Here is a 14,539-nt window from a genome sequence, read left to right on the forward strand (position 1 = left end):
CTAGCTCATGACTTTTTTTTTTCCTGAAGTATGGTGCCATTATTTGTTCCATTACATGGGCTAAAATGTGCCACCCTCTTTTTTTTTCCTTTCTTCTTTTTCCCCCCCTTTTTAAAAGAGAAACGTGCCATTGCAAATAGAGAAAACTGTATGGCTGCTTGGTAACGACCTAAAGCACATGGTAGTTGTAGATTAGTTCAAGCAAGGGCTGTGGGTGATAGCTGTGAGCTACTGGCTCATCTTATCAAGCCACTTGGAAGCCAAAGCTGAAAGTTTTGTGCATACTCCCATCTGTTTGCACAGCTACACTGTCATTCTACATGAGAATTTCTTCCCACTCAGTTGTTTTGAGTCACCAGTTATTACAGTGACATGCAATAATTACTAGCTTTAGCTCTAGAATTTAAAAAAAAAAACCCAACACCCACAAAAACCTCCAAAAAAACCAAACAAAAAAAAGTTTGTACCAGTGAGAAGAAAGGATGCTGGAAAATTATGACGCATTGTTCAGGATTTTAATAATGTGTAACTTTGTGGGTTTGCATGCTGCTTTTAAGAACTAGAACAGGGGTGCTTTATTTTAGAGCCAAGGAGAGGGGACCACCCTTTAGTTTACAATCACATGGCACAATGATCAGGAAATGAGGAGACCTTATAGAGAGAGTTCAACTGTACTGCTGAGGTTTCTTTATGTGAATTGTACTCCTGGTCTGATTTGCTTTGTTTGCTTCTGAATGACACCTAATTTTCTCCATTTAAATGTGAACTCTTAACCATCTCCTACCACAGACAACCCATGGATGGAGCTGCTGCTTTCATTATTTTTGTTAATCTGACTAATTTTTTGCATGCATTTGCTGTGCTCCCTCTGTCTGTGCAGGACTCTCATAACTAAGGAAGTCGGCAGTGTATCTCTGCGTATGAAACAGGTCGAAGAACTGTGAGTAGGATTAGCCCTTTCTAAACCATGCTGTCTCCATACTGTCACTGTTCATTCTCCCTTTGTTTGTTTCTTTCTTTGGGAAAGCTGCTCCAAAGAGACATGAAGGAAGCAATTTCTGCAATGTGAATTATTTTAGTTTAGATGAGTGTCGTGGTATGTGTTTCATGTGTTCTTTATAGCCAGCCATCCAGCCAGCTGCTTATCTTGTTGGTCACCTCTGCGCTGCTAAATTGGTTGATGATGTTATTTTCCATTATGCTGATTTTGCTTACCAAATGAGGCTTTAGTGATATCTAGACTGTTTTCTTTAAAAAGCGTATCTTGCATTTTCTGAGGTGCAGATAGAAATATTAGTTTGTATTACATCACATATGAATACCTTGGAGTTTGGGAAGGGTGGGGTTATCATAGTTAAAGTAACATTCATGATGGGTAGTCAAAAAGCATTAGTTTGTTTATATAGGATGATTTTTTTAAATTATAACATTAATGTAATTTTCAAACTTGTATTCAAGTCTCCTGGAAAAAATACCAAGTTTGCATTATGTTCTTGAAAGTTGCTGGGAGATACAAAGTAATACTGTTCGTTGGCTGTGCCTGACTGTCTTTTCATAGAGAATATATTTCTTGAGAATCCAAAGTGAAAGTATCAGGTTAATCTCTGAAGTGTTGCAAAGCAACTTTGAGGGAAGGTCTGCTTCTAAAGGAATTTTGCCCCAGATCCTTTATGAGCTTCACAAGTATTTAATACCTAAAATTGTGTGCCGAGGCAAACATCTGCAGTTGGGGCAGGCTTCAAAACGTGTTTTCCTCAAGTCAGGTTAGAATGTTTCCATTCAAACCTAATACGAAAGATTCTTAGTTCCTTTCTATCCAGCCTTAAACCAGGATAGACAGGAAACCCCAGAGTCTCTGCTTCCATGGAAAGACTTAGTGTTGATTATCAGTTTGATATATAGACATTACAGCCCAGGGTATCAGGGATTTTCTTCAACATACTTTGTCACCTCTGAGTTATTGGTTAGGAAAATCCTACATCATTGAACTCTTCAAGCTGGGAGGTGTAATTGCTGAGTATTTGCCTGTGTGTTCCAAGGTGGGAAATGAAAACATTGTAAGGCTGCCCTTTCCCTCTTTGAGGACCCTGCAGGTATCTCAGCAGTGTCTTACATTATTTGATTTAATAACATCACAGTGGATATCCTCATGGCTTAATAACGAGAATCAGTTGCTGCTGTTGGTCACTGCAGTAGGCCAATGCACAATCTGATTCGGGATATAAAAAAACATCCAGGTGCAGATAGAATATCTCGTCTTACGAGATATTCGTAGGTAATATACGATAATATACATAGGTAATACAGGGTAACAGTAAGAATTGGTGTTAAGGGTGTGGCTTTTCTGAATGCAGGTTCTTCGAAAACAGGCATTATGCATTGCTAAAGAGGTCTGTAATTCAGTATCAATGACTGTAAAACTTCCGTTGGCTTTTTTCAGCAATAGCTTGGGAAAGGTCGTAGGATCATCTGTGTCTAGTTGGTTACCTGGTATCAAATAGGAGACATCAGTTTCCTTGTGGTTTTAAATAAATGGCTGGTCTTTCAAGGTTTTTTGCCCGTTCAAACCAATTTAAACGTTTTAGAGGTTTTACTTTGCATTTATTCTAATGTAAATGAGGGCTAATTTCACTGATGTTGTTGGGAATTCCACAGATAGAAAAATGGTGTATGTGAAATGAGTTTCATGGATTTCCCAGTTGAATATAGTTGTATTATCAAAGAAATAATACCTTTTTTAAAACACTCAGCAGATTTTGCACTGAATAATGGCTAGGTAAGACATTTATGTCCAATAGCTGGGAGGCTAGTAGATTTTAATAATCTGATGGCAAACTTGATGTACTATAGGAAAATACTTCTCAGAAAGTAAGAGACCCTATGGAGTCATTCCTGCGCTGCAATGCTGCTGTCGCTTAAGAGCCTACCCTGACCTAACCTGTGATTTGGGTTTGCTTTTGCCCAGTGAAGTGTTGCATGTGGGGGATCTCATTTTGGTGTGCATATCCACGTAGAGGAGAAACATGTACAGTTTACATTTACCTAAGCACATACGAGTAGATCATTCTGCAGAACAACAGTGTGTAGGCTGCAGGGATTTCCCACATCTTTGGTGATACCAGTACTTGGTAAATTACTGTGATGCTGCTCAGTTCAATCTGACTGCCCCCTGCTTTCCTTTTCTGCTTGTTCCAGGTATCACTCTCTTCTTGAGCTGGGAGAAAAACGTAAAGGCATGCTAGAAAAAAGCTGCAAAAAATTTATGCTTTTCCGTGAAGCTAATGAGCTTCAACAGTGGATCAATGAGAAGGAAGCTGCACTGACAAATGAGGAAGTGGGTGCTGATCTGGAGCAGGTGGAGGTGCTACAGAAGAAATTTGATGACTTTCAGAAGGTATGTTGTAATGTTGCGTAATGTGTGTTGGTTTTCGTCTCTCCCCTCAGGTTTTCTGTTCGTATGTCCGTATAAGTTTTCATAGCTGAGCACAGTTGAGAAGGAAACATAGCTTCGATTGGAAATAAAAAAGTATATATGCATTTTTTTTGTTCTGTTTTGTGAGGATGGAGAAAATCCCACTTTCAAAAGTCTTCAGTTTGATAGTTGAGAAGGAAACATAGCTTTGGTTGGAAATAAAAAGGTATATATGCATTTTTTTGTTCTCTTTTGTGAGGATGGAGAGAATCCCACATTCAAAAGTCTTCAGTTTGGTTACAGTCTCCAGGTTGCTACATGCTTCACAGCTCCCAGAGAACTGAAACTCTTTCAACACATTCAAATATAGAACCTGCCAACCCTTGGAGGGATTTTGTTTTGTGTAAAGCATAACCTTCAGTTAAGCTATTCCTCTTTCTTTTTGTTGAAAGGAAAGATGCATTTTCATTTCCATTTGTAGAGTGTTTCCCAAGATATGAAAAAATAATTCTCTGCTTCAAAATGCTGGTAGCCTTTTGGTTTTATTTTTTTCTCCCAATTTTTGCAGCACTACTTAATTTTTTTTTTTCCTTTGCATGAGGTGTGAAAGAATTGCTTGGGCAGATATATTTATTCTGTCTACTTTGGTAAGATACTGAGCACTAAAAGATGCCTGACCTTATACATTGGAAAAGACAGTGATTCAACAGTTCTGAGGACATTGTCATGTTTACAGCTTGAAAGTTGGCTAACAAACAATTTGAGCCAATGTAATGCTGTAGGTGAGAAGATGATAGCAGTTACTGGATTTGGGTTCTTTGAAAATAAGCTGATGGTTGAAATGAAAATGTGTCACCTGTTAAATTTTAAGTGCAAGTTCTCCACTACTAATTTTGTAACGAGGTTCCCTTTCTGCTTTATAGAAAGCTCTGTCAGTCTGGTTGGAAGCGTATAAGTGTAAAATAACTTTTTGAGTTGGCCTTTTAGCTTATTCATGCAGTAATGTGGATGATAGCTTTTGATCTTCATGTTGGTAATGTTGTATACCTGACAGTTTAAAAGTGTATTCCATTCCTGATTGTTAATTAACTTTGTGTACGGATAGTGTGTTTCTTTATTCCATTGATGCTTGGCACTGGCAGCTGGGGTTTCTTGGCATAGACTCTCACGCATTGTATATTCGCTGGTAACTGTAAAGGTCAAGTGTGCTGAATTCCTGCTGTTTACAAACCGTGTACTTTTTGGCACCCCTGGCGTGCCAACTTGTTCCACATGTTTTGCTTGTGTGAATGTTAATGCTGTGATATTTTACTGTTCTGTGCAGGATTTAAAAGCTAATGAGTCACGTCTGAAGGACATAAACAAGGTTGCGAATGACCTGGAGTCAGAAGGGTTGATGGCAGATGAAGTGCAAGCAGTACAGCAACAGGTCCACTTTTTTTCTCACACAGTCTAATCCTCTTGAGAAGCAGGAGGCTTTCTTCCTTTGTTTTGTCTGTTGTCTTCCACTTTGTTATTGCAAGATTCTAGCTGTTCATTTTTGCTCTCTGGTCTGATAATACTGGTATTCTAACCAGAGATACTTAATGCCTGTTCTGTAGCGTGGCTATCACAAGGGTACCCTTTGAATTGTTTCTTTTTAAACAGTGCTATAGCAAATTACACCACCTAGAGCTTTTTTCTTTTTTTTTTAGGAATGGAAAGTCTTTAAAATAGCATTAAAAGTCATGGAGAATCCATGCATTAGCTTTACTTCATATAAATTTGAAATTTCAGCCTTCATTTCTTTGCAGGAAAAATGGTGAAGAATGCTAGGGGAAAAGAGAAATAAAATAGAGCTCAACTTACAGTGGGAGGGATTTTGTGGGTTTTCTGGTTTGTTTTTTTAGTAACATACTGATTCCTCCCCCTCCCCCCCAAGCTTTTCACATACTTGTGCTATTTCTGTAAATAATTCTATCCGGTGCCAACAGAGTATTGAAGCAGCTTGTTTATTTTATGAGTTCAGAGATGATGTGTTGTAGTAGACGGCTGAGTACTCAAACTCCCATTTCTGCTATACGTTTAGGTTGTGCGAGCACTGTTTGACTTAATGATGTGCTGGTAACCAATTTGTAGAAGAAGGGTGGAAGCATATCTCCTGCTATCTTCCCTGTCTCAGAAACAGTAAAAACCTTCTTTCTGTTAGAAAATAACAAGTTGTTTCTCTTTGTACTTTTTCCTTTGCAGGAAGTCTATGGTATGATGCCCAGGGTAAGTGTTAATTGCTGAGATAGTGTAGCAATTATAACAGGTTTGGGATGTACAAGTAGAAGTTCAGCCATAATTGTAGTCCATTTCCATGAAGGAACTAAATAATGACTTTGAGTGGACATAAAAAGATTATCTTGTCTTCGATCCATTGATTTCCTGAGTGTCTTACCCCACACCACAAATCAATGCAGAGCAGGATAACCCCAAACGACGCAAATACTTGTAAAAATTGATGTACTCTGTTAAGGATTGAACATGGAGAACTTTCAAAGATTTTTAGTATATTCTGATAGTTTTAGATTTTGCTTCCTATTTAAAGCTGTTTCTTCACATTTTCAAACAGGATGAAACTGATTCTAAGACAGCCTCTCCTTGGAAGGTAGGTGTCATTACTTAGTAGCACACAACAGGAAAGTAAAACAAAAAATACAGCACATCATCTTTTTTAGACCGTACACCTTCTCACGTGCCCTTTTTTCTTTTTTTTTTATTCCCCCCCTTTTTTAAAGACTGTTGACAAAGTGATTTTAATGGTGTCATAGTCTCAGCAAGTGTTTGGATTGGTATTGATTTAGAGTTAGTGACTTTCATTTCACTTTGTTTACTTCAACAAGCACGTTACAAAAACTTGTTGAGCATTCAGCAGGAATTTGCCTTCATATACTTGCATACAGATTCTCTCAATATATAAAAATGTCGTATAGGTACTATTTGTTTTAAAAATAAAAGCCATCTAGGCAAAGTCAAGTAACTATGTCAGCTTTCTATTTGCAGGTATGATTATGAGAATAATTGAGAGAGGTTTTTTCCAACAGAATTGCTCTAGCAGTAGAAATTGCTGACAGTCCGTTTTTACCCTCTCTGCTGTGAAACTCCGTTTTGTTTTGAGCTTGTGCTATATAAGACCGATTCCAGTTTTTATACCAATGTTTTTAGGTATTACATGGCCACTAGATGCAAAATAGTTCCTGTTCACTTAGCATGAGTTCTTTTTTTATGTAGCCAGCAGAAAGAAATGTTTTTATTCCTGAAAGTCAAAGCCATTTCTGTCAATATTCCTTTAGTAAGGAATATGTTGTATGTGTATAGCAGTATCTTTTTCTTCCATTATTCGTCTCTAGCTCATTTTCCACAATGGTTAGAAGAAGCCTTTCTCCATTCATTAGTGGATTACAGTGGAATAGCTATCGCCTGCTTGACGCACAAAAATATCTTGAGTATTTTTGACGTTATCCAACATCATGCTTTTCTCTAGTATTTCATTCCCATGTTTCATGTCTTACATCCACCCTCTTAAGCTTAAAGCTGCTTGTACATCTTTTAAGTTGTGTGAATGTGGGAAAACCAGATAAGTATACAGTATTTTGACAGCATTGTAAAAAATGCAGCCATGTCAACAAGAATTGGTGATTTTTAAAATTTTTTTTTCAGATTGTACACATGTACGTTGAATCCTAAGAGTCTCATAGTAACTTAGCAAACTATAAGTTCTTCTCTGTGCGTATCTGCAAAGGGATGAACTTTGCAAGTAACCCATCATTGTCAGAAAAGTAGATTGCATGTTTGAGGGAATTGGTTGTCGTTTTTTTAATTAGCCTTCAGCAATTTTGATGATGATCTAGAAATATCTGAATTAACTGCTAAGCTGATTTTGCCAAAAACTCAGCCAAGAGTTAAACCATTTGGGTAATGATTTTTTTTTCTGTCCCCTTGACTAGGGGTTCGTTGTGTTTTTTTTTTTTTATTCACTTATTGAATGTTGAATTTACATTTTCTCTCATCTGTCCTTATTAAGACTATTATTATTTGTTTCAATTTTACACTAACATGATAGTACTCACTTGTAAATTTCTAACTATTCTTACTCTGATCTACAATACTTTGGGTATTGCAACTAGTTATTCTTAGTTGCTTTTGTAATTTACTTGCCTTGATTTTCTTACTGTTTGCTTCTCTCTTTCATCTTAAACAATAGTATATTCAAAACACTGTTATAAAGAAGTAGATAAAAGTTAAAGAATTAAACAGTTTTCATTGAAACCTTTAAAATCTAGGGTGTGTCTCTTCCTGCATTGTGTAGAGTTGTATTTTACAAAGTCTGTATTTTTGACCTGGGCCAACTCATTATGGATTTTTAAGGAGGGGTTTTTTTAGTCTGATTTTGGATCTGATTGGTTAGACTTGACTTTAATGCTACATTTTTTTTATTTCTGCCTTTTCATACAGTCTGCACGTTTGATGGTACACACAGTGGCAACCTTTAACTCAATCAAGGTAATAATCCAACTTTTTCCGAGCTATTTTAAAAGCTGAGAACATTGTTTTACCTTCCCTTTCCATAGTCTTTGTCTTTCATTATTCTTTATAAACCCTTTTGAATGAATTTATTGAAAGAAGTATTGACATAGACAGCACTAACTTCTCAGGTTAAATCAATATCTTACTATATACATAAAATCATTTGGTTTTCCATCTCAGGAGAAACCCTTAAAATGATTTTATGTAACTAGGCTACTTGAATTTGTGCATGCTTCTGGAATTAAGCAGAACATAGTAACCTTCACCTGTAGTGAAAGGCCAGTCTTGACTTTTCATTTATCTTACTGACTGCTTGATGAAGTTTATATACTGTAAAAGAAAGTAATCTTCCAGCATTGCTATCAGTATTCTCAGTATAAAAATGGAGATGAAGAAGGGGTTGTTGGCATCTTTGCAAATGTCAGCAGAATGAAGAAGGTGCAGATAAGCATAGTGAACAAAATGGTACTGGATACTAAAGTTTTCTATTTGCTATCACAAAGTTTCAGTGGGTCCAGCATGAGAGTTTCTTGTTTAAACAGAAATGCTATAAAACTGGTCTGCAATACCAGTGGGATTTCTTGTTTGTTTTGCAGGAACTGAATGAACGCTGGAGGTCTCTGCAGCAGTTAGCAGAGGAGCGAAGCCAGCTGTTGGGCAGTGCTCATGAAGTCCAGAGATTCCACAGGTGGGGTGTTTCTATCATATTTGGTCTTAATTCAGTAAAATTCTTCATCTGTAAGAGTTCTAAAACACGGTGGGACCTATTCTAAACAAATTGCACTTCAATCCCCAGCTTGTTCAGTGGAAGTTGGACCACTGGTGGTCCAACAAGAATTCTTTATATTCTTCCTAGAAAAAGAAAGACTTGTTAACATAAAAAGCGTGGAATTGCTGCGGGCTTGGGAGATCTGGACTACTGTCCTATTTTGCCAAAGTTCCCTTGTGTCATCTTGGGAAATAATTTAATAGAACCATCAACTACTTGAGCTTCTCAGGAAATCGGTGACCTGCTAGGTATCAGAGATCCTAGTATGACCTCCATTTTAATTCTCTTTTTGCCTTCCCTTCACTCAAATCAGAGATGCTGATGAAACAAAAGAATGGATAGAGGAGAAGAATCAAGCATTAAATACAGACAACTATGGACACGACTTGGCCAGCGTGCAGGCTCTGCAGCGCAAACATGAAGGCTTTGAGAGGGACTTGGCAGCTCTTGGAGACAAGGTGAGGTTGTGAGGAGGACAAAACCAAAAGCTTTCTTTTTATCTAGCAGAAATGATTGAACTATAGAAAAGATTCTTTTTGTCTCCATTGTGTTTATTTCCCTTTCTCTAATTCTAGGTGAATTCTCTTGGTGAAACTGCCCAGCGTCTGATCCAGTCACATCCAGAATCTGCTGAAGACCTCCAAGAAAAATGTACTGAATTGAATCAGGCTTGGAGTAGTCTGGGAAAACGTGCTGACCAGCGCAAAGAGAAGCTTGGAGACTCTCACGACTTGCAGCGTTTCCTCAGCGACTTCAGGTAAAGATGCTATTCCCCCCAGCCCTGCCCAATTTGTCTGTCTGGTATCTTATTAGTGAAGTATATATGGCTTACTGTTCCACAGGAATATTTCTGGGGAGGGTTCAAAAAAGGACTGTTTTTCCTGTTCTGACTTATTTCAATGGAGGGAGGGAAAAATTCTCTCTTAATGTGTGTTCACAGGGACCTTATGTCTTGGATCAATGGAATCCGGGGCCTGGTCTCCTCAGATGAACTTGCAAAGGATGTGACTGGAGCTGAAGCTTTACTGGAAAGGCACCAGGTATGGGAAAGATAAGTGTGTATCATAAACATCAAAAATGTTTCTTTTTCTGACACTTTCCATTTAGAGTTCCAAAAACAGATCAGTCCAAGCTCTGCCATCTATTTATTTAATCACACATCTCTGTACCTTGCAGGAACACCGCACTGAAATAGATGCAAGGGCGGGCACTTTCCAGGCATTTGAACAGTTTGGACAACAACTTCTGGCTCATGGACACTATGCCAGCCCAGAGATCAAGGAGAAACTGGATATTCTAGAACAAGAACGGACAGACCTAGAGAAGGCCTGGGTTCAGCGCAGAATGATGCTAGACCAGTGCCTAGAGCTACAGGTACTCTGCTGCATTTCTAAAAAGAAAAATAATTCCTCTTTTCATAAGAAAGTTTATTCTTTTATAGTGACGAGCAGTGCTCTTGTCTGTCTTTCTCATGCTTTGGAGTTTTTTCTCCCTAGCTGTTTCATCGGGACTGTGAACAAGCTGAAAACTGGATGGCTGCCCGAGAGGCTTTCCTAAATACAGAAGATAAAGGAGACTCCTTAGACAGTGTGGAGGCACTCATCAAGAAACATGAAGATTTTGATAAGGCAATCAATGTCCAGGTGAGGAGTGTAGCTGAAGTAAGGGGAAAATAGTGTAGTTTTTCTTATGTGGATTATTAGCAAAATAAGTTACTACCATGTATGGCTTCTAAAGTTCAGTTCTAAATATTCAGCCATTTGGGATCTGCTGCAGAAGTTTAGAAGCGGCTAATGCAGATAGGGATGTATTTCACTGCCTACAAACAGTGTAGGAATAGTGGCAAGTATTTGTGTAAATCTCTTACTGATTTGAAATTACTTTCTTTTTTTACAACAGAAAAAGGTGTATTTTCAGTTTCTTGTAAGAGAAAGCTGCCTACTTTTATTGAGAGAGCATACTGCTGTAGCTTAAAGTCCAAAAGATACTTTTTTCCTAAGCACCACAGGTGAAAGATGTTCTGAAGTTGAACTCCCCAGTCCTGCAGAAGATAGAGTTCCTTCATAGAGTCACATTTACAATAATGTATATTTAAAGAAGAAAAAAAAAGTGTTGTTCCGTTGCAGACCCTGCTCATCACTTGACTTTAAGGAACCACAGTTCTAATTTATGGCTTCTGTTTTCAATAGGAAGAGAAAATTGCTGTCTTACAGTCTTTTGCCGACCAGTTGATCTCTGCTGATCATTATGCAAAAGGAGTCATTGCTAACAGACGCAATGAGGTTCTGGACAGGTCAGTATTGCCCTGTTAGACGAGATGCAGATACTCACTGAAAGAGAGTGCTCTTTGGCAACATTTTGTAGCTGTTAAATGTGATGCCATGTGCAGTCCTAGTTTTTGATTCAACGTGTACTTAATTGCATACAGGTGGCTTCGTCTGAAGGCTCAAATGATTGAAAAGAGATCGAAGCTAGGAGAATCTCAGACACTCCAGCAGTTCAGTCGTGATGTGGATGAAATAGAAGCTTGGATCAGTGAAAAGCTCCAAACTGCAAGTGATGAGTCATATAAGGATCCCACAAATATCCAGGTGACTATGATTCTCAGCTCAAAAATCAAAATACAATTTTTAACTTTGCAAAGCATACTCTGGTTTGAAAAAAATATGCTCAGGAATTCTTGTTCAGTGATAACAGAATTATACACCATGTTGGACATGGTCTCCGTTTAACAAGGAGAAAATGGAAGTTACATTATGCATGAAAGGAGACCCAAAATAGAACTCACTTGGTAATTATTGATGCATATAATTAATAAGATATGTGGTATCTGCAGCAGGAAGTTTCCTGAAGAAACCCCTGAGTAGCTATTCTGTCTTTCTCCCAGCATCTAGATAATAAGGAAATCGAGTTCTTGGGTCTCATCTCTGTCTTATGTTCTAAAATGTGAAGTCTCATTTATTTTTCACTATTAAGGAATAATTAATTAAAGTTACCTCTTATGTTTTAATACTGGTTTGTGAAGTAGTATGAATGCACTGAACTACTTCTCTCAATCTGTTTTATAGCTTTCCAAACTGCTGGTAAGTAGTTTGGACTAGCCCTGGTATGTGAACTTGTTTTCTTTGTATAGCTTATGTGTGAGCACAAGGCCTGGTTGCAGTCTGTTGCTCCATCCATCAGTCCATGCAATCTCTTTGTTTTCTATTAGTTCTTGACTTACATCCAGGTACAGCTATTGATCTTCATGTTATGGGTGTGGCTTTTTTGTTAATGCCTATTCAGCATTACTTATTTATGTATTCGTTTTGCAGGTGTTCTGCATGATCTGTTTAATTTGTGGTGCGTTAGTGATGTAGTTTGGTGGGGTTTTTTAGGCGTTAGCCCACAGAAAAATGGGTTTCTATCCTCCTTTTTCAGAAATTTGGCTATTGGGCCTGTCATCCTCCTGTCTGGATCTAGAGTGGTGATGTTTAACACATGACACACAATGCCAACTCTGTTAGCTTGCGTTTGTAGAATCAAATGCTGAAGATGGAGGATTCAATAAAATGATAGATGTGGACGGCTTAGTTCTTGCAGCAGTGGCATAGAAGGGAATAATATAGAAGGAACACTCCAGAAAAGATATGTACCAGATGGAAAGCTGACAGGACTTGTAAGAATCCAAGAAGTGGAGTAAAATGAGGATATTGGGGAGGAGAAGACAGAACAAAGAAAGGGGAAGCTAACTAGAGTAAGAAAGGAAAGAATTGTCATTTGTCGCTTTAGGCTGTGGTACATTAATTTTTTTTTTTTTTTTAGTTGAAAAAATGAGAATTTTATATTAAACCAAAAAGGCTTGTCTTGGATTTGTTGTCATGGTAATTATATGGAGATATGCAATTGGCAGCTTTTTAATTGAATTTTACATGTTGGTAAATCTAGCTCTGAAGGATATGTTTTTATAATCTCAGCATTCAGGATTAACAGTTCCCAAAATAAAGCAGTTCATGCAGAATTTCTCATGCCAGCGCTATAGTATTTTCCATCTTTTATTTTTAGTCTAACGTTTCCTTTCATTCCATTCTCTCGGGGCATTGTATACCCATGTCCAACGTTACTAGCATTTCCAGTTAATACTTGTAAATTCTGTCTTGTCATTTTTGTGCTGCTATTACCTTCCTGGTGGGTGGATGGATAGTGTATATATGAGAGAGAACTGCATACTTCCTCCCACACCAAGGCTCCTATTGTTCTCATGGTGCTCTCAACTCAGCAGAGGTATTTTTTTTTAACAAATAATTCACAGTAATTTTTATAGAGTTTATGGTTGTTAATTCACGATTTTAATACATAATGTGGTCAGGTATGACTTTGACTAATATCAAAACTGTGCAGAAAGCAGCTGCAGCAGTGATTTCTCTTAATTACCTATTGATGAGGAAGGGAAAAGGAAATTTGTGAAATTACTATAGGAGTAGAAAGGATGATCTGCTGTGCTTCTGCTTAGGGTTTTTATAGAGTTTATGGTTGTTAATTCACGATTTTAATACATAATGTGGTCAGGTATGACTTTGACTAATATCAAAACTGTGCAGAAAGCAGCTGCAGCAGTGATTTCTCTTAATTACCTATTGATGAGGAAGGGAAAAGGAAATTTGTGAAATTACTATAGGAGTAGAAAGGATGATCTGCTGTGCTTCTGCTTAGGGTATGTATAACTGCTGCTTTTCAGAGGTGATGGCACTGAAAATGAGAAAGCTTTACTTGAGTAACAGCTAAGCTTAATGCCAGGAATGGTGCATGGGCATCTGTAAAATGCAGCAGATGTTGCCTGAGTTGTTGTATGTATCAGCTCACGGACAGTTTTGCTAGGTCAAAGCTTGATGATTACTGAGATTAATGAGAGTTACTATTTGAGTGAGCAATAAGTATTCTTACTGAGAGAGATAACTTCTTTAGCTCAGGCTATATAGAAACCTCTTTATGTCTGTAGATAACTCTTGCGCTCTCCTCTCGGCCCATGAGAACAATTTAGGAGCCCTTTGTCCAGTCTCTAACAGTTTTGCTTTTGTCATATTCAGAGCAAACACCAGAAACACCAAGCCTTTGAAGCTGAGCTCCATGCCAACGCAGATCGGATCCGCGGAGTCATTGATATGGGGAACTCTCTGATTGAAAGAGGAGCATGTGCTGGCAGTGAGGATGCTGTGAAGGTAGATACAACAAGTCTTAAAAGACTTGCTTAGTTTTTGCTTTGAGAAGTGTTTGGAAAATTGGGGGAGGAGAGTGTCCCTCAAAAACAAATTTTGTTTTATAGAAGCTTTTCTATTTCAGCTATGCGGTAGAAATCAGGGTAATCATTCTGCTTTGTTCTCAAGGGTGAGAAGTTTTCCGATCCTGTGATCGGGATGTAAAAGTTGAACTGAATTATAAGCTAGGCAGCATGAAGTAGTGACTGTGTAATTTGCATATCTGGAATCAGGAGCCGAACTTGTACTTTATTCTGGTTTTGCATTTATCGGAACTTATGTTTTTCGTTTGTAGCATTTATCTTTTCCATTTTATAACAGGCACGCCTAGCTGCCCTGGCTGACCAATGGCAATTCCTGGTACAGAAATCAGCAGAGAAGAGTCAGAAACTGAAAGAAGCCAATAAGCAACAGAATTTCAATACCGGAATCAAGGACTTTGATTTCTGGCTTTCAGAGGTAACTGAGATTGGGATTATTTACTTGCAAGACTTGATTTTCTAATTTTTTATTCCCTTTGCTGATGTTAGATGTTGTGGAGCACAGTCCACCTTTGAGCAAGTCTAGATTTAT

The 14,539-nt window shown here is 37.9% G+C and overlaps 1 protein-coding gene across 6 annotated transcripts in view; it reads left to right on the top strand.

Annotated features, from left to right (window-relative positions):
- SPTAN1 (spectrin alpha, non-erythrocytic 1) overlaps nucleotides 1–14,539 on the top strand; it is a 51,203-nt gene that overhangs the window by 23,715 nt on the left and 12,949 nt on the right. For 3 of the 6 annotated variants that reach the window (XM_009286897.2, XM_019474076.1, XM_019474074.1), the window contains 16 exons: nucleotides 3,196–3,394; nucleotides 4,737–4,841; nucleotides 5,642–5,665; nucleotides 6,009–6,044; nucleotides 7,892–7,939; nucleotides 8,560–8,651; nucleotides 9,046–9,190; nucleotides 9,308–9,489; nucleotides 9,673–9,772; nucleotides 9,909–10,106; nucleotides 10,229–10,375; nucleotides 10,922–11,025; nucleotides 11,161–11,323; nucleotides 11,801–11,815; nucleotides 13,799–13,930; nucleotides 14,288–14,425. In XM_009286897.2, coding sequence (XP_009285172.1) covers nucleotides 3,196–3,394; nucleotides 4,737–4,841; nucleotides 5,642–5,665; nucleotides 6,009–6,044; nucleotides 7,892–7,939; nucleotides 8,560–8,651; nucleotides 9,046–9,190; nucleotides 9,308–9,489; nucleotides 9,673–9,772; nucleotides 9,909–10,106; nucleotides 10,229–10,375; nucleotides 10,922–11,025; nucleotides 11,161–11,323; nucleotides 11,801–11,815; nucleotides 13,799–13,930; nucleotides 14,288–14,425 — 1,828 coding nt within the window. Of the gene's footprint in view, nucleotides 1–880; nucleotides 941–3,195; nucleotides 3,395–4,736; nucleotides 4,842–5,641; nucleotides 5,666–6,008; nucleotides 6,045–7,891; nucleotides 7,940–8,559; nucleotides 8,652–9,045; nucleotides 9,191–9,307; nucleotides 9,490–9,672; nucleotides 9,773–9,908; nucleotides 10,107–10,228; nucleotides 10,376–10,921; nucleotides 11,026–11,160; nucleotides 11,324–11,800; nucleotides 11,816–13,798; nucleotides 13,931–14,287; nucleotides 14,426–14,539 lie in introns of all 6 variants that reach the window. The other 3 variants (XM_009286898.2, XM_019474075.1, XM_019474077.1) reach the window with 2 other exon arrangements.

Source organism: Aptenodytes forsteri, unplaced genomic scaffold (genome assembly GCF_000699145.1).
Source record: "Aptenodytes forsteri isolate BGI_AS27 unplaced genomic scaffold, ASM69914v1 Scaffold136, whole genome shotgun sequence".
NCBI lineage: Eukaryota > Metazoa > Chordata > Aves > Sphenisciformes > Spheniscidae > Aptenodytes > Aptenodytes forsteri.